General features: G+C 36.8%; 3 protein-coding genes across 3 annotated transcripts in view; all 3 read right to left on the bottom strand.

Annotated features, from left to right (window-relative positions):
* The window catches only part of LOC148957456 (uncharacterized), a 33,114-nt gene that overhangs the window by 4,733 nt on the left and 2,976 nt on the right, over positions 1-25,405 (bottom strand). Inside the window, exon 2 of the mRNA XM_089115345.1 lies at positions 8,188-8,236. Coding sequence (XP_088971471.1) covers positions 8,188-8,236 — 49 coding nt within the window. The remainder of the gene's footprint in view (positions 1-8,187; positions 8,237-25,405) is intronic.
* On the bottom strand, positions 1,309-1,863 carry LOC135694855 (dynein light chain Tctex-type protein 2B). Its single transcript, XM_065213729.1, has one exon. The coding sequence runs from the start codon at positions 1,861-1,863 to the stop codon at positions 1,309-1,311; it is 555 nt and encodes a 184-aa protein (XP_065069801.1).
* LOC135694377 (ELAV-like protein 1) lies at positions 15,114-18,824 on the bottom strand. Its single transcript, XM_065213082.2, has one exon. The coding sequence runs from the start codon at positions 18,644-18,646 to the stop codon at positions 17,600-17,602; it is 1,047 nt and encodes a 348-aa protein (XP_065069154.1). The 5' UTR covers positions 18,647-18,824; the 3' UTR covers positions 15,114-17,599.

The following is a 25,405-nucleotide window of genomic DNA, read 5'->3' as shown; positions in this document are numbered from 1 at the left end:
ATTTCATCCTGAAAATTTGTATTTTTGTAACATTAGCCAGCCATCAATTGACGTGAAAGTGAACAGTCAAGAAATAGCTACACTTAATTTGATTTGAAAGTTGATTCGTAATCGTAAAACGTCGTGTAAATAGGCACATATATATGTTATTGCTTATTTTCTTTCGAAAAAAGGTGTCACATTTATTGATTTAGTTCTATACAGAGTTACTAACACTGTTGATGAAAAAACACCACGGAAATAGTATAGACAAGTTTTAGGGACAGAGAGTATACAAGTATACAAGAAATGTAGAATGCTGGCGTTACATACCACTTCCTGAAGTCAAATCTAATGGCGAAAATATGTAAGCAATAGTAGAATGGTTTTCTTCTGAAACTTGTTTAATGGACTAAATCGAACGAAATAGTTTTGATCACAAGGAATGTACCAAAATATTCGAAATAGTTTTGAGCATAGATCAGTAAATGACTTACTAAAAACTTATATTAAAAAAAGGAATATCAGTTAGTGGCGATCCATATGTTATTCTAAGGAAAATTAACCTGGTACAAAACACAGCACTGATTCTTTAAAACATACGTACTCAATTCTTTATAATCTCGTGTTATGTTTTTTTTAAAGAATAAATTCACAAGTTACATTCAAACCATTGTTATGATTGTTTAAACTGCGCCCCCTGATCAGTGCTTCAATTTTGTGTTAAAATCTGAAACTCCACTTCAGAGAGATATTGATGACAAACGCAAATCTGAAAAGTTTGACAAAGGGGACTATTCTGATGACAGTTTTTGTGATGTGGAACTGTGATATAATTTAAGTTGCTTAACTCGAATCTTCCTTGAATTTTTATACTAAGTTAATGATACAGACAAATGTTTATAGGCGAATGACTCTGTCTCCTGAAGCAAACCTTATTTCAAATTTCATGAACATGTAAAAAAACTGCTTGCAGATATATGCCCTGATAAGAGGGAGTAAGATAGAAGGTCTTGCTCAAATTAATCAACGGCAAATTTAACTTTCTTTTAAACATGCTACCAGGAAATTAATTTCTGGTTAAAGGAGGAATTCTGGCCAGTCAATGTTTAAAGGCGGAGCAAACAATCAAAACGTTAAGGACCCCTTCTTGGTTTTGTGAATCAGTATGATATGTAATCAGATAAGATGATCAAATTTGATCGCAGTTTTAGCAATCATGCTGTAAAATGCTTCAATCACTTCAATGACAGTGTCAAAGCCTGTTCAACAACTATGTTTTAATGTTACTATACCAATGATGCTAAAATTATACATATGGATCATAGACTATACAGTTGTCTCTGGCACACGTGTCATGAATATATTGGTTAAAGCAAACAAAGTCTCGTTTTTGAAATACGCAGTAACCATGGTATCCTTTTGCGGTTCCCAAGTGCATTGGGTGGCAGCCTCGATTCCATCTCCTTGAAGTTCACCAATAAAGCTGAGTACTATGATTTTGAATGCCATATCGGTGACGCTTTTAAGCTTATCGTGAACAGATTTGTTCAGGTTTGTGCAGAGCTCTTTGCAATCCACATGATCGTAATCAACATTCTTTAGTCTCTCTGACAACTCCTGCTCTACAATGATTTTTATTCTAGTTTCCCATTTGTCCTGGTGGTCTCTTCCAGATCGCCTCCTTGAAGCTGAATGTGGTAGTGTCAATACTGGAGTATTATTTGATAGATTATCAGTTATTTCCTCTATTCCATGCCATGTATGCGATCTCTTTCGAGTGTCAGAGACAATCTCGCTTTCATTTGAGCCTACTGAAATGATGTCAGTCTTACAAATGGCTGGTGGAAGAGACGCTGACTTTCCAGCCTTTGCTTTTAGCATTGTTTAGTATTTCGCAAAGCAGGAATAGTCTTGACGTCACAAGCACCTCTGTGTGCACAAATTGATCCAAAATGAAACTTGTTTTCCAGCTGCTCAATGTTGCTCAGCTATTTTAATCTATCGACAACAAAAAGCGACCTTGCGAATAGGGAATCTGCTGTCGCTTTCCAAGATGACCATTAAAGCACTTCCAACTAACGATTCCTGCTACGCACGGCGATTTCTGTTACGCTTCCAGCTAACGATTTCTGTTTCTGTTACATCAACTTGTTTTGAGAAGTGAGCACTTTCATAGAACTGTGAATTCCAATGATCTCCCAGTGTTGCATTCGTTCTATGTCAGTGATTCTTAAACGACTGATCTGTCATATTTATGTCTATTTGTCCTGGTGATAGTTTTCCTTGGTTCCAACAACGTCTACGTTCAATGATTTTGTAAGCTTTATCTATCAGGAATCGTCTCTCTCGAGCTAATCCTGTTCACAAGGATTGTCTCTTATTGCATTAAAAATCCAGAGGATTGAGAAAGATGGATCCTTCAAATGAATTCCCACGAAACGTTTACCCGCTAAACCAAGCTGCTTGTAGGGTTTAACCAATGCGAACCGTGAAAATTCAGACGTCTGCAATGACTTGATACTTGTTGGCACCGAATCTGAGCTTCTGAGAAATCAAACCCCCTGTTGCAGGAAAGCTGTCCCTGTCAACTCTTTGACCAGTTTCACCAACTTCACTGAGCAATAGCAACTACACCACTGCTCGTTCGTGTATATCAGGTAGGTAAAAAGCAGTACAAATCGGACAACAACCAGGTCTTCAAAATTATTCAATTATAAAAAATCTATATAGTTGAAGCATCTGATGGTAGGCAAACATAACTAGTTTATTTAGTCTTCAAAATCGGTATTGGAAATTGAATTGTAATTGGCCCATCTTCTACTGAATGACTGTCATAATAACAACTCGCCAACCTTGATGATCCACAGTGGCCAAAAAGCTCCAGAAAGGCACTGCTGGTCCAGGATGTACCTTATTGCAGGTAACCAACAAAACCTCTTTGTATTACAATTATTGTCCGATATTTTCTAAGGAGAGCTTCGATTATCCATTCTCTATGATCTACAAATGAGCTGCTTGTGGACGGACCATTATTCTTCCAGGGGTGACATTATTTATATTACCTGTTACCACGTGAAGTCATTTACGTTTTCACTTGCTCTAACATTTGCTGGGACACTACAGGGGGTGAGGGGGAGGGCTAAGATTCGATTTCTATGAAACTTTCGACACCACAATGGGAAATTTGATTCAAGGTAAGCTAATGAGGGACAGGTGTCCACTAGGTGTCATGCTTCCTAAAAAGGACCGGTGTTTCTCTAATAGAGGTAATCGCATGATCATCGAAAAAACAGAGGAATGACTTTTGTTGCCAATGCTAAAGGAAGGTTTCATTTGACATAATGTAATAAGGAGGGGGGGGAGGGGCGTGCACAGAACAGCAACAGAACATATCTTATACATGACTGAAGAAGCAAAAGCTTATTGTCATAAAAAATTAGCCTTTAGGGTAAAAAGTAGAGAGTTCAAAAAAAGTATGGTCAAAGCAAGTAACCTTTCGTTAAGTTTTTTTAAAAGATCTTTCTTTACATCGAATACATGATCTTACAGCTTACGGTCGTTTTGGCCCTTCGTAGTACTGTCATAGTGATCAGGTCCTTCATGTATCTATAAATCTGTTGATTCCCATTCTATGTATTCACAAAATTAAAGAAAATCCTCTTTTATCTTAGCTGCAGCATTGCATAAGACGTGCCAAGAAATCATGTATTCCTTCTTAAACCGCCTTTCATCACTGCCTGCCTCAACAGAATTTTTTGCTTTGCTTTCTACCAAATTCTTCATAGTTAGAAAATATAAGTTTGCATTTAAGACAGACTGTAATATAATTTTTTTAAGAACAGTAGATCATACTACGATACATACATTATACATTGAAAATTTAAAAGTTCAAAGGTGTACATAAAAAAAGAAAGATATCAAACAGAGGCATGATCCCTGAGGAACCCCACAAGGTCGCTTCGTAATGTCGGTGTTCTGTCCGAGGTCTACTTTTTGACTTCTGTTTCTTCGTTTAAAGCGAAGCTTCTTGAACCTTTTAACCTTGTTGATGCAAAATTCCAACTTCTTTCAAAGAGTTTCACCATCAGAGGCATCATAGAAGTACGTCCCCCCCCCAAACTTCTAACCTGCTAGTTTGCTAGTTTGATAGCTGAGTATTAAAACTAAGTGGACAATCAAAGTTTTACAGCCAACCCATCTATTATTGCCATGATTTTCGTGAAACCAAAAATTTCGACTTGCATGGAGAATATTGTCAACATTATGCCTATGTTTAGACCCTTTGATTGCCAAAATCCCAGCTGTATTGGTGGAACAGGCCCATGTCAATATTTTATTTTTGCACCCCCCTTCCCTACCCCTCACAAATAATCGATTATTGTAGCGGAAAAAATCATTTACCCTCAGCACCAACACTGCCCCTCCTGCCTTAATCTTTTGCATTCTGTGGCGTCACTGAGCATCATAGAAGTATCCCCTCCCCCCACTTCTAACCTGCTTTCAAGTTCGCTAATCAACAGTCGCGTTTATATGCAAATAAATGCACTTTATTTGTTCGTGTTAAAGCCCCGATCTTCAGTAATTTTTAAGAAAATGCAAAAGTACCGGATACAACACGAGATCTTGATTGTTCCTTTGAAAGTATCCACTGTAAGAGCTTCAACACGCCTGCACAAAATTAGAAATTCAAATTTCACCCGTATATAGAAATTGGTACATCCAATAATTCAATCTGCTTATTTCCCTCTTAGTAGCCGATCCTTTTTGTTCATTGTTGAAAAGGCAAATCCTGGCTTCACAAGTGCGCGACATATTTACTGATCAATTCTGCAGCCGTCAAAAAAGCACTTTTTTAGATCGCGGAACCTTTCATGATTTTATTTGCTAATAACAACTTTTGAAAGAATGTGTACCTTGCACAGATATTCGTGTCGAAATGTTGGTTTTATGATTAAGATAGATATCATCTGTTGTTTGTCATTGCTTCCTAACACTGGACACAAACACCTGCAAATTTGTGATTACAATGATTTCAACTAAACGATAAGATAGGCACTGCAAAAAGTATTTGGACATGAATGTCAATTTTTCAGGATTGTATTCAGCAACCCCTCCCCTTTATTCATACAACCTTGAAAGCTACAAAACGGAGTAGGGTTATATCTATGACGTATTTATCAGCGGCCATGAACCGGCCCCCTCTCTCGACTACCAAAGTATTTACAGTCAAAAATTGTGCACCTTTTCAACACTGTTCCTTTCTATCTCAAAATTTTTTCTTTTTATCGCTAAAATGCCTCTGGAAGATGTAAAAATTTTTGAGGTATAAAGTCAACTATCTTATTTACCACAACATTGTATTGAACATCGAAATTTTAACATAAATTGGACAAGCAAATAGAATTAAATTGCATAATTACGAGGAACCCTTGCGAATCATGATACCAATCTTGCGAATCATGATACCAAAACACTAGCGAATCGTGATACCAATCTGAGTTTGTTTGAAATCCTCTTGGAAATTGGAATACAAAACATCGAATAAGTAAGTTGTAAGTAAGTAAGTTATTTTAAGTAAGTTGGACTGATTTTCATTTCCAATTGAATTATCTTACTCTACACATCATCCTCTTCATAACCTCTGACTCTCTCAATGAAAAGGGCCTTGCTAACAGTTTTAAAGGGTATAGCGTACTGAAGTGTGACGTCATCAAAAATATGTTTCTAGAATTTCTTAATTTTGACCGCACAATCTGAAAGAGCGGCATAAAAATACCATATGGCCATAACGAAATATGGCCAATGAAAGGTTTTAAGTTTGTTAATGGATTACTGTTATTCTGGCCTGGTTCACAAAGTTATGAGCAAAGACCAAATTAAGGAGGTTTGATGGGGCAAGAGCCTATGCTGATGTTGCCATATTTCAGCCAAACACATTCAACTGATAGGTATCTCATAATGCTCTTTGGGATAAATGGTCAAAATTGAAACATTCTAGAAATATATTTTGTGACGTCATCATTTCGGTTCTCTATGGTCCCAAAAGGTCCTCCAGGAGGCAGGTCTGTTTTGCAAACTTTTGAATAACTTTATGTAAATTTCAATTTTTAAAAAGACAAGATTAATAAAGAGAATGGGAAGTCAATCTAGAACCCTGTAAAGCTGGTTTCCCCTTCAATCCTGCTTGAATGGGTGCGCCTGAATCCTCTTTCTATAGCCTATTACGTTCCCGCCCAACCTGAATAACGTGTGCTAAACTGAAATATCTATGCTTGTATACAATGACAGTTTTGACATGAAAACAGACATTGCTATATAAAACTGTTTGCAGCATCATTTGTTGAAGGGAGAATGTCCGATATCCACCCAGATATCGCGTGCAACATTTATAACGATGCAACGAAACAAGTTTTACGAAACGATATGGCAATATTCGATTATATTTAATTTAAAGTAACTTGAGAAAGAACTTTGTACGTGAAAAAATTTTTATCAGGTTTATCAGGTTAAAACGTAGTAACTATATTTATTTTCATAAACAAAGTCATTTTTCAAGTTAAGCTGAATTTTCGCTCATCACATTCAAAATGCAGCACACCGGAGTACACTGCATTATTGTCTTGGTATGACCCCCATACTGGCTCCCGTCGCAGGGACATCGATAGTTATTATGTTCAAAGTGTTGTACAGGCTCCATTTGCCGACAAAGCGTAAGAACCATCCTTTATTTGCTGACGGGTCTGAATATTTGCCGACGAAGCACCCCCTTATGTAAATCTCATCGTTTTTGCAACGGAATATTTTCCAAGGAGGGGAGGAGGTTCTCGTACCCACACGCCCTGCCGTAGCAACGGCCCTGCTTGCTTCGTTTAAACCAAGTTGGCCATGCAAAAATTTCAGAAACAGGAGGAGGCTTTAGGCAGAGCCGGCGAAACCAGGGGGGCCGGGGGGCATGGTCCCTCACTTTTCTGCAGAGCTAAAGAAAAATTTTAAGCATAAGTGGAAATAAATGTAGTATATGATTCTGTAAGTAACTTTGCCTAGTATTCTCTTAAATGTGTCCTTAGCTTTACCTTGGTTGCTATGTCTTTACCATTGAAGACATATATAAAATTGAATATGGGAATTAGATCGAAGAAATCGGTCATTGTCTAAGTTATTAATGAGTAACAGCTTGGCTTAGCAAATATATCGAAAAACCTAATCCAGAATAACTTGGTGCCAGCACAAATTGACGGAGTTTTGTTTTTTCCATTGCCTAAACTTGGCACACAAGGTCTATTTGTTAGCGAAAACTTTCTCAGAAACATTACAAAAAGAGATAAATCAGCTGTTGAAGGAAAAGAAACAGCTGGAAAAAACTTTTTTGAGGATATGAGAAATAAAGTATTGGCAGATTTGTTCTTAAAAAGTATCATCAAGAAAACTTCAGAGTTTGATCGTTTGGATAATCTATTCCCACTAAGAAAAAGAAAATATCGACGCAATTATAAATTCTATTTAAACTCATTTTGACAAGCCCAGTTTGAAGGTTGTTCAAATTTTTGTTAAAGCACTTAATTTCCGAAAAAGTTAAGTGTGACAAAGCTATATCTTAACTGTACAAAATTGCTTAACTTTTTATTTTTAGGTGATAGTTCTTCTGTTGAAATTTCAACGTTAATGTTTTTTATTAATCCGTGTTTCATTTATTTTTCTCCCCCATCTTATTTCGGGTACTTTTGAATCTAAAAAAAGGTTTCATTACGAGCTATAGGATAGTGGCTATTCTAAAACTTTGCAAAACTTTTATATTTTATACCAACATCACAATAGACGCAACTATGCGACACCTTCAGTCAAAATTCATTTTAGATACAGTTTCTGGCCATTCCTAAGACACCATAATTCTAAAATTTTTCTCGTCTTTCCTAAACCCTTTCAAGACGGTGGTGGCGCCAGGGGAGGGCTAGGGGAGCTACAGCCCCTCCGTCGGAAGCATCTAGCCCCCCCCCCCCCCATCGGAGGAAATTTTAGGTTATTGTCGGAGCAAATTTGACAAAATAACGTACGAAAACTGCTTATTTTAGACATTTTAGTCCCCCTGTCGGAAGCTCCAGCCCCTCTGTCGGAAGATTTCTGGCGCCACCTCTGTTTCAAGACTTTGATATTTTGGCCCCTCCGCAAATACGTTTCGCTGGCCCTGTTAGGGGATGAGAAACTTACCGTAATCTGCACTGAGTGTCTGCCATTTTGTTTATGCCTCTGTTTGGATCTGAAAAAAGAAATGATGGTCGTACAATACCTGCTTGGGCAGAATTATTCCATCTAGTTTAAATAAAGCCTAAATTTTATAATGCATTTATAAGAACAATTTTTTATCAAGAGTGATAATTTTCAATTATCTCAAAGCCTTTTCACACCCACAGACAAAATAACGGAACTTGCAATCAATCAAAGCTACCGGTGCGCTCAGACGACTACTACCAAAATCAGATAGCGATTCTAACAGGACAGTCTTGATGAATTAGGTCTAACACCAACGGAATTTAAACGGATAAGAAGCTTCATACATGTTGTTTTGAGATATTTCACAAGTTGGTTTCAACATTTAAAGCAGCACTTTGTCATTATTGCATTGCTTATGAAATACACAGGCAGATTCAATCAAGACTCATTCGGCCTATCGGCTGGCCATACAAACACTTCTGCTGTGTTCATGCTCACTTCAGCCTTTTTGCTTATCAAGACTGAATTTGCTTATCATGCACATATTTTTAGTTCTTTTTTGCTTGAAATATTGTTCTCCGAATTATTGACCGACTTTCATTAACTGAAAATTCGATTCAGAATGAAGGACTTTCATTAAAAAATTATCTGATTGAACAATGAAAAAATTCACCCAAAAATGCCTATCACTAAAAGCATATTACCCTCACCAACTTAGAATTTAGAAAACTCTGTTACCAAAACTTCATATGAAGATGCTCTTGATCAAAACCCGGTTACTCATTGTCTTAATCAATTATGCACTTAAATACTGCTTGTTCAATTAAAGCATAAGTTACACTATTCGATGTTGCCTACTGCTACCTTATTCGTTTGATTAATTCTACATTAATTATCTTAGCTACCTAGCTACCTAATTCATTATCTGCTTAAAAACGTAATTCCTACTTACAGTATGTAAATGTGAGTCAAAGACAATCATGTAAATATTTCGAGGTAGTTGGCTAAGCTTTTTTCTTGTTTACAGTACTTTCCTATGTCCCTATACATTTATTAAATTACTCACTAACTTTACTGCATTATTTTTTTTTCGGTTCGATTAAGTTTTTACTTTTATTCTTTCTCGCGTGATAATTACGTTAATATAGTTGCCTCACCCTTTTACAATCACAAACTCATTCACTTGCTGTCTGAACTACTGACCTACTCACTTAATTATATACTGGAAGCCTTCTATCTACTCTGCAATCTATATGAGAATGAATTGTGAGCCCATTTAGAAAAGCTCTCTATATTAGATGAATCCGCGTGGGTTCAACCATATGCTTGGCTTATATATTCAGTGAACAGGAAGAGCGTTGACTCTAAAGCATGCTCAATTATTCATGCCAAGTTTGCTAAATCGGTCTTAAAATAAAAGAACTAACAGCAGCTGCTTTGTAGATATCAATAAAATGGATAAATTCAAGATTAGAAAATTTCGCATCTAGAAGTCTATGGTTTAGGAAAGCCTTTGTAAGATACGGATTTCAGCGTTCACTTCAAAATTTTCTACCAAAATTAACTCTAATTTGAAACAGGCTCAACTTTTCCTTGAAAAAATACTCGAGATGCTACATGCATCGAGGCTTTGCATGATCAGATTAAGAAAATTTTTATTACCTTCTTTCTAAATAGGATTACAATGTAAGCTTGCATGAAAGTTTCAGTGTAATTTGCATAATCATTAGTTTAATCATGTTGAGCGAATAAATTTTAGTTCGCAAAAAAGCTTTTCACTCTTTTTTATACGAAAATGACTTCTGTTTCAGAAACAAAGACAAATTTATCTAACATAAAGAAAAATTCTTCATCTTCAGATTATTTTTAAACTTGAGATTTCTAAAGAAAAAAATTATAAATTGAATTCCAGATGTCTTAATTAGTACTGGGCTTTACCCGACAAGCGTAAAAGTAGGCAGATTAAAACTTAAAATGAAAAACTCAATTTTTTCCTAAGAAACTCAGTTCGAAATTTAGTACTCTAGTTTCTAAACGATTTAGCAAATTTCAGCACTCGTTTAGCATTCATTTCTTTATGAGAAACATAAAGAGTTGATTGGTTGTGAAGAATTTGCTAGATTTTTAAAGATGTTTATTGCTTAAGTCCAGAGTTTTATGCTAATCAGTCAACCAAATCAGATTTCATAATTTCATAATGCTAAAGTTTCATAATTTTTTAAGAACATGTTTCTCACAACAAGTTTTATATAATGAGTGTAATTACAAGAACAAATCTTTTTGAGGACTTCATAAAGTACTGCAATAAGAAAACTTTAAATAAAACTCAATCTTCGCAAAAACGAGAAATAAAGATAAATAAAAAGGGCAAGTTGGTTTAAAATTCAGAGGAATTCATCAGTTATAGATTTAATAAAAATAAAAACCAAGAAAAAGAGATCAATACCGTAAAAATAATTGATTAATCGAGAAAAAGATATGAATGAATTCAGCTCACTTGCCTTTCCCAAAGAATAAGAAAAATCTGACTAAAATCCTTGTCTACAAAACTTGCCGATTAGAAACGCTACTTCAAAAACCAAGAAGCAATTTAAAGCATTGACCACTTTTATCAAAAAATGTTTCCCATCAGGGAGTAGGAATATGGGATGCACAAGGGGCATGTGCTCCCTTAAACATTTGGAAACCGTCAACTTTTCCGAGAAGTGGCCTAGTTAGAACTTTTGGAAAAGAACCCAGAAAACAAAGTGTCCCTCCATTCCTGTAACACTCTTATTTCAAAAGGTTTCTGACGCCCTTACATTGAAATGATTTATATTAAATTAATTTCTCGAACGTCCATCAAGCAATTTCTAAAAGGACAAGCCAAAGAAGCTTGATTTTATTCCGATTGCCGAAATGATTTTATTCCGATTATTTTCAGGTTTCACTTCAAAACCACACACAAGATGTCGACGTCAGTATGGCGTAAATAAGATCTATTGACAAAATGCGTGTTATACGCACTGATCAGTTGTTATTCGTCTGTTGATGCCTAGACCTCTAGAAGATAAAGGTAACGCGATCATCTGCGTACATGGGCTTGGATCAGCCTTGTTATCGCTACCGAAATACCGAGATAGATTAAAATGATCTATAAGTCGATTGCTGTTAATAAGAGATTCACTTTGTCAGATTGCTTCTGAGTGTATGAATCCTCGCCACGAAGCATTAACGACAAACTATGACGGGAGATGCTAGAGAGGAGAGTTTTCTTTAAGGGGGAACGACTAAAATCTAGGGGGGGGGGCAAGAGGTCAGCTAGGAACAAGTGTTGGCGTACGCCTATTGCCTATTGAAACTTTTCATTCTAAATTTTTTTTATTTTTTTTATTGAAGCAATTAAAACATTAAGGCCAATAAGGTTAGAAGCAATCAAATTATTCTAGTATTCGGATTTCAGAAATAAGGGCCTTTTGGGTAGAGCAAGTCTTTTAAGGTAAATTTGTAGTTTAGTTTGAAAATTGCTTAAAAGAGTAACATTTTCAAAACACGCCAGAACATTGATAGAAAATTTCATACTAGGAAATATTATTATCCTATGCTCAGGTTTCTGATACATTTTCTAGCATACAATTTTTGATCATTTTTCGGACGTTTTATACTTTGAAGAGCGACAGGCTTCTCTTAATGTCACACTACTGTTTACTGTCAAATGGAATTTTAACAGAAATACGCAAAACTGTTCAATTTAGCCCCGCTTACAGTCACATTCCGCTTACTGTCACAGTTTTCAAAGTAACATTTGGTGTGACTTTACCATAAGTCTTCAAAAGCATTTTTTGTTAGGAAAATCTTGACACTCGTGGCAAAGAATTGCTTTTGTGCGATCAAACCTCGAAGATTTTACAGTGATACGAAGGTCAACTATCTGAACATGTGAGATATTTCTTGCATAGCTTCTCTTTTTCGTATTCTCCTTACAGCAGATGAAAACTGGACGATGAAAGAAACAAAACAATGAAAACAAGTATGGGCTTAGGGGATGTCAAACGTTTAGGGGGGGCTTGATATGGACTGTGCCAGAATATTATTGCTTTATTGAGATATAACAGCCCGAATGGGGTCGTAAATGCGAGATTTTTCACACCTGAATATAACATGATATAACAGCCCCTCCCAGTCCCATCTCTGCTGCCTATGAAAACCACTAGTAATAAAAAATGCTCTAAAAGCAGTCACAGGAGGAAGTCTTTTGGATGAGAGCTAAAATGAAACTAGTAGCTTAAAAGTTAAATAAATATATTAAAACAGGATTACCATCTCTATACATTTTTTTTGTTGATAAAATGACTTGAAAACTTTCTGAATCTTGAAAAAAGCAAAGGCTTTGATGATTGATGATCAATGGTTTGTGATTGGTGATTAAAAAAATGATGACCTAGACCTAGAGCCTCTGAAACTAAACTGCAGCATTATCATTTATCTCCTCTTCGATAAGCTACGATTCCACAATGGCATCTTTGCCCCGGGGCCTCAAGCTAATAAAGACCTCACTGAATGGCATTGAACAGCTCACTGAGCATTCTTTCAAAAACTTCACGGGAGCTATTTTGTTGCGTTTGAAACAGTATTAGGTTTAACAAAAGAGTCTGGTTTTAAATATTACAAAGTCCCATTGTTCATTACTTTAGTTGGGCATTTTAGCGAATACTGGGGCGGCGGCCTTTGAAGACAAACAGGTTTTCGAGAATTCAAGAAAACTTTAGAATTATGTTGATCATCATGTTTTGAAATCAGTTGATTCTATTGCTGTAGAAATTCAATCGCTAAAATGGAAGTAAAAGAAATAAAGACTTCAATATACAATTCAGGCACATGTAAACGGCTCTGGATTGATAGAAAGCTTTTAGAGAGAATTTTGAAAACACACTTCCAGCTTAGGAGGCAGACGCGTCTTAGGGAAAAACAAAACTTAAAGTAGGTCATTGATATCAAGAAATGTAATCTTTTTAAACGAGGGGATTTGATTTTGAAGGAGAAAAGAAGCAGTAAATTGAAAATTATCAAAGTAATTAAAATCTTGTTGTAAAATGAGCCATATGACAGAAAATAGGAAGAAAATGTAAACCTGTTAGCGCCAATTTACTGCCGCTTTGCTTCTTCAGAATCAGATGTTGTATAGAGCCTTTAACCATCGACAAAATGTCACAGTGAAGGCTGAAGTACTTAAGAATGACAAAATTTAATGACGGTTGAAGCATTTGGCAAGGAAATAACGCCATGCCGAATATTGCACTAGAAAATGAAAACGGTCGTGATGACAAGTCTATTTGACAATGAAAAAATGCTTACATAATCGAAAGAGAAAACACCTTACTTTCTTTACAAAAAAACAATAAAACTCATTTCGATATTAAAACCATCCCAACCGTAAATACACAAATACAGGACTTCAAAACGATTAAATATTGTGTTTTACTCTCGTCAATTTGAGTTAAATTATATTGAAAAAATCATGGTGATTCAAAAGACCCAAAATTATCGAAGTAGCACATTCTGTTTTTCTTAGCTTATGAAGAGAAGTAACTACCTGCTCCTTTCTGTTTTATTAACATTTAGGAGAAAAAAACCCAAATTTCCAGATTAGTAAACCCTAGAAGATAGCGCAGATGGTTTGAAATCAAAATTAAGATTTCATGTCCACAGAAGGTAACCAAATCTCATCTAAAAAATTTCACAAAGGCTACAGTGCTCCCAAAGTTTGTGTAAGCCTTTTCAGGAATGCCCTTTCAGTTGAAACGGATTCTTGCACAACTGCCCTTTCTGTAAATTGTCCATTCTGTAAATTGCCCTTGTCAATTGTCAGAACTTTTATATGACTGTTAACTTACCCTGGGTAGCAGAGTCTCAGAGAATGATGTCGCACAGTGGAGGGCCGTTGGTGGTGAGGGGAGGAAAGTTCCCCTTATCTAACGGCCTTTCATTATTCGACTCTACTATTCGACTCGATTCCGTTCACAGGCTCGGGCACCAAGATACCACTGACCATGATAAATAAAAGTTATAGTTCTTCCTTTGTCCCTGCATTAATAATTGGAGCTTAGATTATTATGATTTAGGAGTTACATTTATTCACAATTTTATTACGACATTGCTCATTCCATAGAATCTACTTACAGTCACAAATATTGTTTGAAAAGTTGTGACCGTAAGTGAAATGAGACTGTAAGCGAGCCATTGTTATAATTTTACATAGCTGGGCCTAAATATTATGCGACAGTAACAGGCAGTTTAGCCTGAGTTCCAGACCCCTAGCTTGAAAGTAGACTTTTTACCTTCAGGTATGAGTTCAGTACCAAAGGCTGCAGGAAGTGTGGCTTGTAGTGAAGGGACAAGCGAAGTCAATTGTTAATTATGGATGCTGCTGTCGAAGGGTTTTCTCGTTGGACAATTTCTGCATATTAATAATTTTTCTCCCAGGTACCATGACACGTGCGCCAATGGTAAACACCAAGTGAAATGGTTGCCAGACTGTCATACAACGTTTCAAATCACAGCCACAAATCACAAACAATTAATCATGTCTCAAAAACAGTGATTGATAGCTCATAACGGTTACACTAAAACAAAAAACAACAACTTGCAATAAGACAATCCAAACGAATGTTATGATAATTTTTGATTATATGGTAACTATTGACAATGATCACTGTGATTAGTGACGAGGTTGGCTTTGGCAGTGGTGATTATCAATGATTTCAATGAGGGAGGAAGGAAAATGATCACGAGGATGAAGATCATGATGATTACTGTAAATCAAAAAATGGGGGCAGAGGCAATGGTGATGGGCGGCGATTAGGACGGTTTTACATTGCCTTATTTGTTCTCCACGTCAAAGGGAACAGTTGCAAAGAGGAATAAGAGACAAAGAAAGTCACATATTTCGATGCATTTCAAGCCATTTCAAATACATTAACTTCTTTAAATACTTTAATATAGCTCTGTATCATTTCTTTGTGACTCCTGGTCTCCTTAATATATAAACTGTTCTAGTATGACACAATTTCTCGTATAAATATCAACTTGCCCAATTCTGGCCACAGAATTATTTAATATTCGACGTATAAATGAATCAACAATGGCATAAGTCTATATAAAATATCAACGTTTAGCTTCGAATCTCCTCAGTAAGTGCCAGTTGATGATTACACGGACAGGAAATGAAAAATTATGGGTCTTTTTTGAAACATCCAGGGTCAAAATTACAACTGAAACACTTGTCCCGGTTTCCATTGAACAAAACCTTTGGTTTGACCTTTTTCACGGTGCATAACAATGACTGCGAATAGCCTGCGTATTAAAAACGGTGAGACAATAGAAAGGCTCAGTAACGTTATGTATTTGAAACTCCATGCTCACGTCTAGAATAATAAACGCCGGAAAAGAATTTTTTAGGATGACGGGGTACAAAATGTGACTAAAGACCACAATTGAATGGATCGAGTTCGCGAAAAAACCTTCACGGAAACGCTGTAATCACCGCAAACATATTCAGTCCTTGTAAACTTTTTTAAAGGCAAAACCAAGAATCATAAAGTTTAGCGTTCCTGACAGCCTTGTTGATTCATAAAGGCGTGAATAATAAGAATAACGTAAACATATATTTCGAACCGTGTCAATAATGACGTATATATAACGAGGTAAAGTTCTTAATAAACTGATAACATTGCATCAATAAGGCCTTGGGGGTGGGGCAGGTGTTTCGGGCGAGTCCTAAAAGGGCGTTCTTTTAGGGTTTCACCTGCAACAACACGCACAGCTTCGTCTACAGTTATAGATGGAATACAGCTAAGGACACGTGGTTTCAGGATGTGAACCAAATACCTTTCCTACATAGGTTTTCTACATGTCATTATTCTCGAGACCTTGATGTTAGGCTCTTACATACCCAGAGATATGCATAGATAACAAACTGACCAGAATGATATTAAGTTCTTCTATTAGCAATACAAATATCTGGAGAAATGCTGAGCATACGAGGGCGTGTCCATGCATAATGAATGACTCATATGTAAAGGCATCCAAAGAAGGATCATTAGGGGAAAGAAATTGCGATATTGTATGCATGGCATCTGGAATGGTCACGTAAAATAACCGAACGTCAAGCATCCTGAATCCACCTGCCTTAACGCGCAAAGGACTCTCTAAACTGTCTCCAAATCGTAGAAATACATCTTCACTAGCACCACTATAGTTATAAGCAACACTTTACGATTTAAAATAGCTGAAGCTAAACTAGGAAGACTACATAACTAGCACCCCTACCAATAGGATCCTTATATGATACCCAACTGATTGCTTAAACAATTTGACAAATAAATGCATCATAACATGAAAGATGAAAACCAAAAATCTAAAAATAACAGGTGGCCCTATACAATAACTGGGATCAACGATCAACGGCAAAAATTCAATTATAATTCATTGTCCATTTAGCAATTATAGTGTTGAACACCAAGATAGCTCTCACAACACATCAAAGTTTTGTCAAACCTCTTACACGTGGCCATAAGAATAAAAACATAGTACATAAAATTACTTGGTACATGCAAGATCAAATTTTTAAAACGCTATTCTCTTTAATCTCAAGACAGACTTAGATATAATGCACCAATGTTTTAAAAATAAAATGCTAAAAAGTGCTTTAAAATTTGTTAATATTTATCCATGTTAGTTAATTAGTTGCTGTGGGAAAATACATTTTGACGACAACTGATGTGTTGCGAAGGGCTACTTTTAATTGAAGTTCAGAATTCATTTATACTATTGAATGATAACAGTTAATTGTGTTTAAATAGTTATCTCTATGTAGAATAAAAACAAAGGGTGTCTGTGGTTTAAGTTGAATAAAAAGAGTCGTGCAATGGAATGACAGAAATCATAATAACAAGCTGCGAGTACTTATTAAACGATATACATAACGAATAAATGGAATAATGAATAAACATAATAATATTCAAAACAATGCGAATAAACTATAATAAATTACGTCCAACAAACAACTCTAAATGCATTAATCCGTACCCACAAATGGCATATGTAAATAACTGGGAAGATGACGTAAACGCAAAATTTGTGCGAAGAAAAATGGCATCATGTGACAGTGAGATGACTGAATGAGGTCAAGATAACCTCATCGATGGGACACGGTGAACAAAGAAGCAATCGCGTGCAAATTAAACTTAATAAAAACCTAAATAAATCTCGATTGGCATTGCAGACAGCAGTCTTTTCTATTCGTACTCCAGACGCTTTAGAGCGAAAACTATTGCACGAAAAAATGAAAGCAAAATTCTAATGTTTGTGTCTGGGATTTTAAATACCAAAAAACACTTAAACCAAGGATGAAATGAGTTATGAAACCTGTTCAGGAATGTGCGGGTGAATTCTTGGGTTTCTTAAACGATACTTGTAAGGGTTTCCCTCTCTCCAGACAATAGCCATTTAGCCGCAGAATTCCATAGCATGCGTCTTCGTAAGTCACCATATTGACGAACCCAAAGCCTTTACATTTCTTCTCCTCGTCTGTAATAACTTTCACGCTATCAATCGCACCAAATTTGCTGAATAACTGAAACAATGTCAGTTCGGTGGAATTTGCTGGCAAATTATAAACAAATATACACCATGGCGATACTGCATTTGCTGGAGTTAAACTAGCAGGCAAATTCATTCCAAACGCATTGCCAGCGTAGTTATTCAGGCCCGAGTTGAAAGCAGCTGTCATAGGCGAATATAGGCCTTGGCTTCTGAGGGCTGCAGGTGAGACACCGGCCAGTCCTTTGGCCTGGGCAGCACTTGTAAGCATATCTACAGATAATTTCTGGCTTGGTGGATTGGCAAATTTCACCGTCAGTGGTTTCACTGCTCCCGGTAGCTCAGGAATTTTGTTGTTCAAGGCATCAATAGCTGCCTCCGCCTGCCTTCGTTTGTCGAATCGAACAAAACCGACGCCCTTACTAACTCCGGATTCATCTTCGAGAACTTTGCATGTAATTATATCACCAAATCTACCAAAAAGCCTTGCTAAGTTGTCTTTGCTGCAATTAAGTGATAGCCCACTAATGTAAAGGTTAGCATTTTTTATTTCGTTCGAGCTGGGCCGTGCATAACTGACTTTTATCGTCTTGGACGTAAGCTTCATGCCACCGAGAGAGTCGATGGCCCTCTTCGCATCACAAGAATTAACGTAGTTAACAAAGGCATATCCAAGACTAACGCGCGTGGTTTTATGTTTTATTAGCTTACAGCTTTCAAGTGGGCCTATTGATGAGAATAAGGTACGCAACTCCTCCTCGGTCATCTCTTGTGGCAGGTAGTTGACAATCAGATTTGTTTTCGAGACTTCGTTCTTCAAATCGTCCTGATTGTTCCGCATACCCTCAGCGTGTCCGTTCATATGTTTCGTCTCCATTTCAGCAAATTTGGAGAGTTGACTGTAAGTGAATTGCTAAACTAAACAATAACAAGACAAACTTAAAAAGTGTTCAAACAGAATGACGCTTGTGTAAATAAAATTCCCCAACACAAACCTTTCGAAATGAACTGGCCTCACTTTGCGTATGTTGAAATTTTTTATTATGAGTAAGCCAGCTTTCCTGAAGCACGTGCCCAATAGGAAGAAACCACTTTGCATTTCCATTGTGATTGGGTGATCGCCGTTGTGATTCACGACCTGATTGGTCAGTATTATGTAGCTAGTGACAACCTGACGCATATTTCCTTTAATGGCTGTAAACAATTGTTTCGATGAGGCTCTAGAGCTCCATTGTTCTCTCGGAAAGTTTTCAGTCCATCTGCATAGCAAGGGTGCTAAAACAAAGGACGTGGGAATTCTGTTGTAAGATAACAATGCTCTTGTGCGTTTTTTCCATTATCTAAGGAATTCAAACGTTCTGCATGATTGGTCATTAAAAATTTACATCATATGAAAACATAGGCCACAAGATCAGCCAGAAACAGCACCTGTGACGCCCATCCTACTTCACCATTTATATTATCGATGATTCCAAATTCCACGAGAAGAGAAATTGCGGAGATCCTGACATTAAAATTTCATGATATACAGGCGAAGTCGATCGAAAAGTTTTCCAAGCTTACAAACGTGATGTATAAAAACTCCGCAGTTTTCCCCATTCATTGCAATTGTAAGAAAGTTTTTTGTCTTTCTTCTTAACATCAGCGTTTGAATTCCCTGTTGATTTGGGAGTGTTTTCAAAATGCAGCACATTTGTTTGAAGAGGATCGCTCCATTTGAAAAAGTTTCTGTGCCCAAGTTGTGCACGTTTACTGGTAAAATGATAAAATATAGCAAGTCATTGTACCAAAAATTACTCTTTTGTATTCTTTCGCTAAAGATTAAGATTGGAAAGGCCTCTATTTTCACCTCAAAATATAACAAAGTTCCTGTGAAAAAATACAGGTTATTATTTTGCGGAAAAAAATCGAAATCTGTCACCATACTTGAAAAAAATATTTCATACAGGTTGAATACAGATCAAACAGAGATAATGACCAAGCATGTAGAGGATCAAAACATTGGAAAAGGAGATCATTAATCTCGACGCGACAAATTTTCTTTGGAGGACAATGATTAGTTTCCTTGAATTAGAAGGATATAAAGAATTTTTTGATGGAATAAAATGAGATTTCTAAACCGACAAAACAATGCGGATTTCAGCATCCCTGGCGATTCGAATATCTTGCCCGGAGATATTTTCAGGATTTTTTTATATACTCGTGAAAATGCATAAAAAATTACGCCTTATGATAACATTAAAAAGATAAAATATAATTTAGGCAACAAAATATACAAAAAACTAAAATGCAAAAAACACTTGAAATTCAGCAATACTTTGCTTCTTGACAAAACTGGTTGGTTATATCTTGGGCGAAAATGAAATGCTGCGAACACCGTTTGACATGGACGTGTACTTTAAAAAGGCCTAAGCTTGCTTTGAGGGCGTCCTCACAAAACTTCCTCGGATGGCCAACAAAGCAAATTTTTAGGATTATTTCAATTTATTTTGAAGACCTAATGAGAACATTTTTGGTCGTAACACAGGTGTCGCTAATGAGGGGGAGGTCTACAGCCCTCCCACTCAGGACCGTTAGCCCCCACTGGGGACAATTTTTCCCTGGGACAGGGACGCCGAAAATTTTTTTGGAATACTGGAGTGGGAAGGCTCTACATAAATTGGTGAAATTTTATGGTGGTTTGCCTCCATTATCATTGATATCTCAACTTTAAAACCAAACATCAGCGAAAAGTGGGAGTATAGCCCCAAGCCCCCCTCCTCCGGCGTCCCTGTCCCAGGGAAATATTGCTTTCTTATGAAATTGATAGATAGGGGGGTCATATAAGCTGCAGGTGGACGAAAAATAATTTTTGTTGAATCGAGGCTTGACTTTGTTATCTTTTGGATTATTTGAGGCTCGGGTGTCTTTAATGCTGTTCTAACTAAACATTTTAGAAACAAATTGTTTCTAAAAAAACTTAATAGTTTTTTGGCGTCATTTTTTAGTACACGATTGGTTACCTTATCAAACATCCTCTAGTTTGCGTTAATTCAGAGAAAACTTTCTTTTTAAGTAACGATAAATAAACTTCTCCACGCATGTTATTCAGTGTGCAAGTTCTGATGCTTCTAAAATGCATGCATTAATGGCTCTTGTCAAGGAGCTTAAAAATTTTGTGCATATTTTGCAGAGAATTAAGAGAAAAACTTAATATATTTCAATGCATTAGCAATAAAGGCAGAAACACTGTCGAAACAGCCTTGCCCTTCTTTAACACTAATTATAATCTTAATGCACCCATAGAAGCTTAAACTTCGAGGATAATGCAAACCTATTTCACTAATTTCCCGTTTAGAGGCATTGAGGCATCTTTAAGCTATGGTCTGTAGGATCATATTGTTATTAAATGAAACATTAATTATTAACTTTGTGCGATTTTCTTTGTTTTGTAGGATGAGTCGAAGATCATACAGATCGCGAGACAACATAAGGTTGCATGCTAGGCATCAACAGAGGAATTAGCTGTAAAGGGATCGACTTCCATGATTTTCGTGATAACATTTATTGCTAGTCGTTGCATTGTTCGTCTTAATGTTTACATCTGTAGTCTTGGATAAAGCTATTCAGAAACAATTAAAGTTTCCAAAATGCACAAACATAACTATAACAAAAATAACCATATCTGCAACCTCCCCTCATTCCCCCAAAGCAAAGTCTTGTCGGTAACATCTAACAGCAAACCCAAACACATTCTCGATTAAAAAACCAAATTGGGAAATATTTGGCGGTTTTTGTCTCGAGAGGAAGAGTACAGAGGGGCCACGAGCCTGCACATGTCAGTAAAATATTTTGCTAATAATTGAACATTTTTAGGGAGCTCCAAGCTCGCGCAGCCCTTGAAATGCTGTACATTGATAATGAAGAGGAAGCACCATCTACGGACACCTCTATACATCGGACACTGCTCAACAACGGATATATAATTTTGTCCAATTTTGCCATTAAAGGAACCTCTTTTACAACGGATAACGACACTGATCTGAACGGTGTCCGGTATGTAGAGGACCCACTGTAATAGATAACACTTTTCGCTGGAGGCTCCTACTCTATGTATATAAGATATAAAACATATGCATTATACAAAAACAATCTCTAAAATTTATTAAGTCAAAGAGCCATACCAATATTGTCTCAAAAATAATCCCAACAATGACACCCTTAAAGAAAAAAATAGCACAGTCTGCAATTCTCAATCTGATTCAGTTAATCAAGGAAAAAATTTTACTCCTGTTAACTTTCGTTTAAAGCATCCATATATTTCATCAGCGTGATCTACATAGTAACCGCGTGACATTTCGTGCCCCCACTTCAGAGAGAAACCGAGAACCCATCCTCAGTTCCCTAAGCACATTTTAAATTTTACTCAAAAATTTTTACACTTAGAGTTATTTTAAGATACCCAACAACTAAATTGCCCTTGAAAGATCCTTTTAGCCTGTGTCCCAGACCCCTGCGCAGGCTAGATCCTTTAAGCAAACTTTTTCTGCAATACAATGACAAAACCTATAACCCAAGACTTAGACTTCGGCAAAAGGGGTATTGAAAATGTATCTAAAATAGAAACGACAGTAACAACTTCCCTTTGTAATGTACATTTATGGGGCAGAAGAATACATAGATGATAAGAAAAGAATGGGATAGCTCTAAAAAGATTACTAAAATCCGTAATTGTTGTGCGTCTGGTAACCAATGCACTCTTTAGCATAGCAGTGCAATTGTGATCAGTTCCAAAAAGAAGAAAACAGATCTAAATGGGACAATAAGAGTGATCAAACCAAGTTGGCTGGGCAACAACGTTGCCCAGTAGTAAATGAACGGTTAACGAAAAATCTTGAAGTTTCATTCACTTTGTCATTTAGTGTACAGTAATTTGAAAGCTAATGGTGATATGTCGTCTGAAATTATTTTTGACAATAAAAAAACATATTTATTCCTCAAAGTGAAAAAAAATTTGAAACGTCTATAGATAACCACAGTCTATAGATAGGTTCACTCGTGAATATACGACCTCGTAACAATCATTATAAAGCAAAAACTTTTGCGACCCCGAAACGATGACGTACATGGGACGTCCTAACCTTGACGTACAGATTTCTGTAACAAATGTTGACACAAATACCCAACAACTAAGAAATATTGCTTGTTGGAGGTAGGGGGCGGTGCTGGTGACCTAAATTGGGATCAACTTCAGATACGAATTGACTGCCGTTTAAATGTAGAATTAGGACCGATTCCATCATAATGATCCTTTCAAACAAACTTTTTCAACGATTAAAAAGGGGGCGGGGGGGGATCACATCATTACCAATCACTTTTTTCCATATCCATCATGTTTATTATCAATCAATGCTGAACGCACGAAACTGCATTCATCTTTACCGTATTTCTTCTTAAATCATCTAGTCACACGACACTCCCCTAAAAGCACCTGCGCTTTACACCATGAAAATAGGATAATACCAGTCTCTAAGATCCAAAAACGTATCTAAAACCGTACCAAGTCATCCAGCTCTGGGCTTCAAGCAGATTTAGCCCACCTCCCCCTCAACAAAATTTTGAAAATACCAACACAATGGTAACTAAAATTGTTTTTAAACTACTATGGTGTAAACTAATGAGCCTTAGACACCAAAAAAACATTGGGTGGGCAAAGTGCAAGTACCTTACTTTAATAGGATTGGAAAAGATATCAAACCCTGTAACGAAACATATCAATTTTCTTGAATTTCTCACTAAAGTTGTGGCTCCAAAAAGAAAAAGGAGTGTGACTTGGGGCAGAGACCCTCCTTTCTGGAAAAGACCAGAAAATCTTTCAAACTACCATCATATCTCAGCTAAGGGGGGGGGGGTGGGATATTGTTTAGATTTCCTTAAGGGTTCCTTTCAAGAGGGTTCCTTAGTTAGGCAAATTTTAAACCAGAATTATCAGGTGAACAGCCTTGGCTTCCCGGAAGAAACGAAACTTTTCCAAGAGAAAATGACTCACGAATTCACAGTTCGAAACAAGTTTTCCTATCAACAAAAAACCGCGTAGTTTGGTACTCAACCTTTGCTTAGGGACATCGTCAAAATACAGTACTTGACTATAGTGATGACATCACTTAGCGAAAGACGGACAAATGCCCTCGGGGGTATTGGATGGGGATTTAGAAGAGACGTTGCCATGCGTTTGTGGTCCGCTGCTTGTTGGATATATCTGGCTATTAATTTTCGTAATCCCCTGTCTCGAGCCTATTGCCTCAAGGCAGGCGATGGATCACCTCCAATGAAGCACTGCTTCAACAGACCAAGAGGGTAGAGTCCATGTGAGTTTTCACAAACCATCAAAACCGTGACATAAACAGCCAGACTATTATCGACGAATGCATGTAATTTATGTATAGACAATTCCCATAGAACAAGAGATGTACAAATCTCACACCTTGAACAAGTCAATTGTGTTTTCGTTGTTACCTATCCCCGCGGTGGACAACCCTCCGGATGAGTTAGCGAGCGTTTAGAGCCACTTCTCTCGCTCTTTCAGAGCGATGTCACACCCTTCGCTGGGAAACGTAACAAAGAAAACTAAAAATGAATTATTCATGATGTGAGACTTGAAAAAAGCTACAATAAGACGGTCAGAATTACTCTATTGGATAAAGTGTCCTTTTTCCAGAGATGACTTCAAAACCTCCAGTTTACAAGTCGAGGGCACTCAAGCCGCTAAGGGTCCCGAAAGGGCACTCGGCAGCTCTCGAATTTGTTTACCATAAATAAACTGACCCTGCTAACCACTAGGAGCAGTAGTTTTTATTGTGAATTGCCATAACTGTCTTTCTTGTTACGCTTGGCAGAAATTTTGCTTGAAAAGTCCCTCAGGGCCCCAGCAACCACAGAAATTGTATTTTGAGCGTAAAAGAGAAACTTTGGGGATGACTACCGTAAGGGGGTTTCACCACTAGGTAAAAACTAGCCAATAAAGAAGAACGTATGTTTGTTGTAGAAGGAGAATTTACTTTTAGTAAAAATTTTGAATTCATTTAAAGCCTATAATATATCCTGTTTCATTGTATGATAAACTTCGGTTATAGGTCAATGAACAAACTGAACGGCGTCGTGGAATGAAAAAATGGCTTGCCATATCTTTTTTGTAGGTCTGCGAAATTTATGACCGCGTTTTAGAAGATTGTTATAAGCTAATAAAAAGCAGACGCGCGGACTTCTTATATATGCGCGATGTCCGCGTTTTAGGCCTAACCAAATTCTGATCGGACTTTTCAAAGATTATATTCATGTTTAGATTTATTATCGAAACGCTCCACTGCTGCAGACTGGACAAGTCGGGGCAGTGAGAAAACTAGAACTTCTAGTGCATGCTAGACAAAAAATCCCCTTTATTATGAATGGTTAATAAATTTCTCTATTCATCGATTGGCAACATGACAAAGGCACAAATTCAAGTTAAGCACCAGGGTCAAATTCAGATGAGTTGGTGTGAATTCATTGCCAATGCTTTGTTTCATGGCTTAAAATTCCTTATGAATACGATTCATGACATTTCTTCTAACTGTGAAGGATTTTATGACCTAAAAGGAAATATTTCAACGCAGCTTCA

Source organism: Rhopilema esculentum, unplaced genomic scaffold (genome assembly GCF_057945365.1).
Source record: "Rhopilema esculentum isolate cy_ngs unplaced genomic scaffold, ASM5794536v1 HiC_scaffold_27, whole genome shotgun sequence".
Classification (NCBI taxonomy): domain Eukaryota; kingdom Metazoa; phylum Cnidaria; class Scyphozoa; order Rhizostomeae; family Rhizostomatidae; genus Rhopilema; species Rhopilema esculentum.
This window is presented reverse-complemented; position numbering and strand designations above follow the sequence as displayed.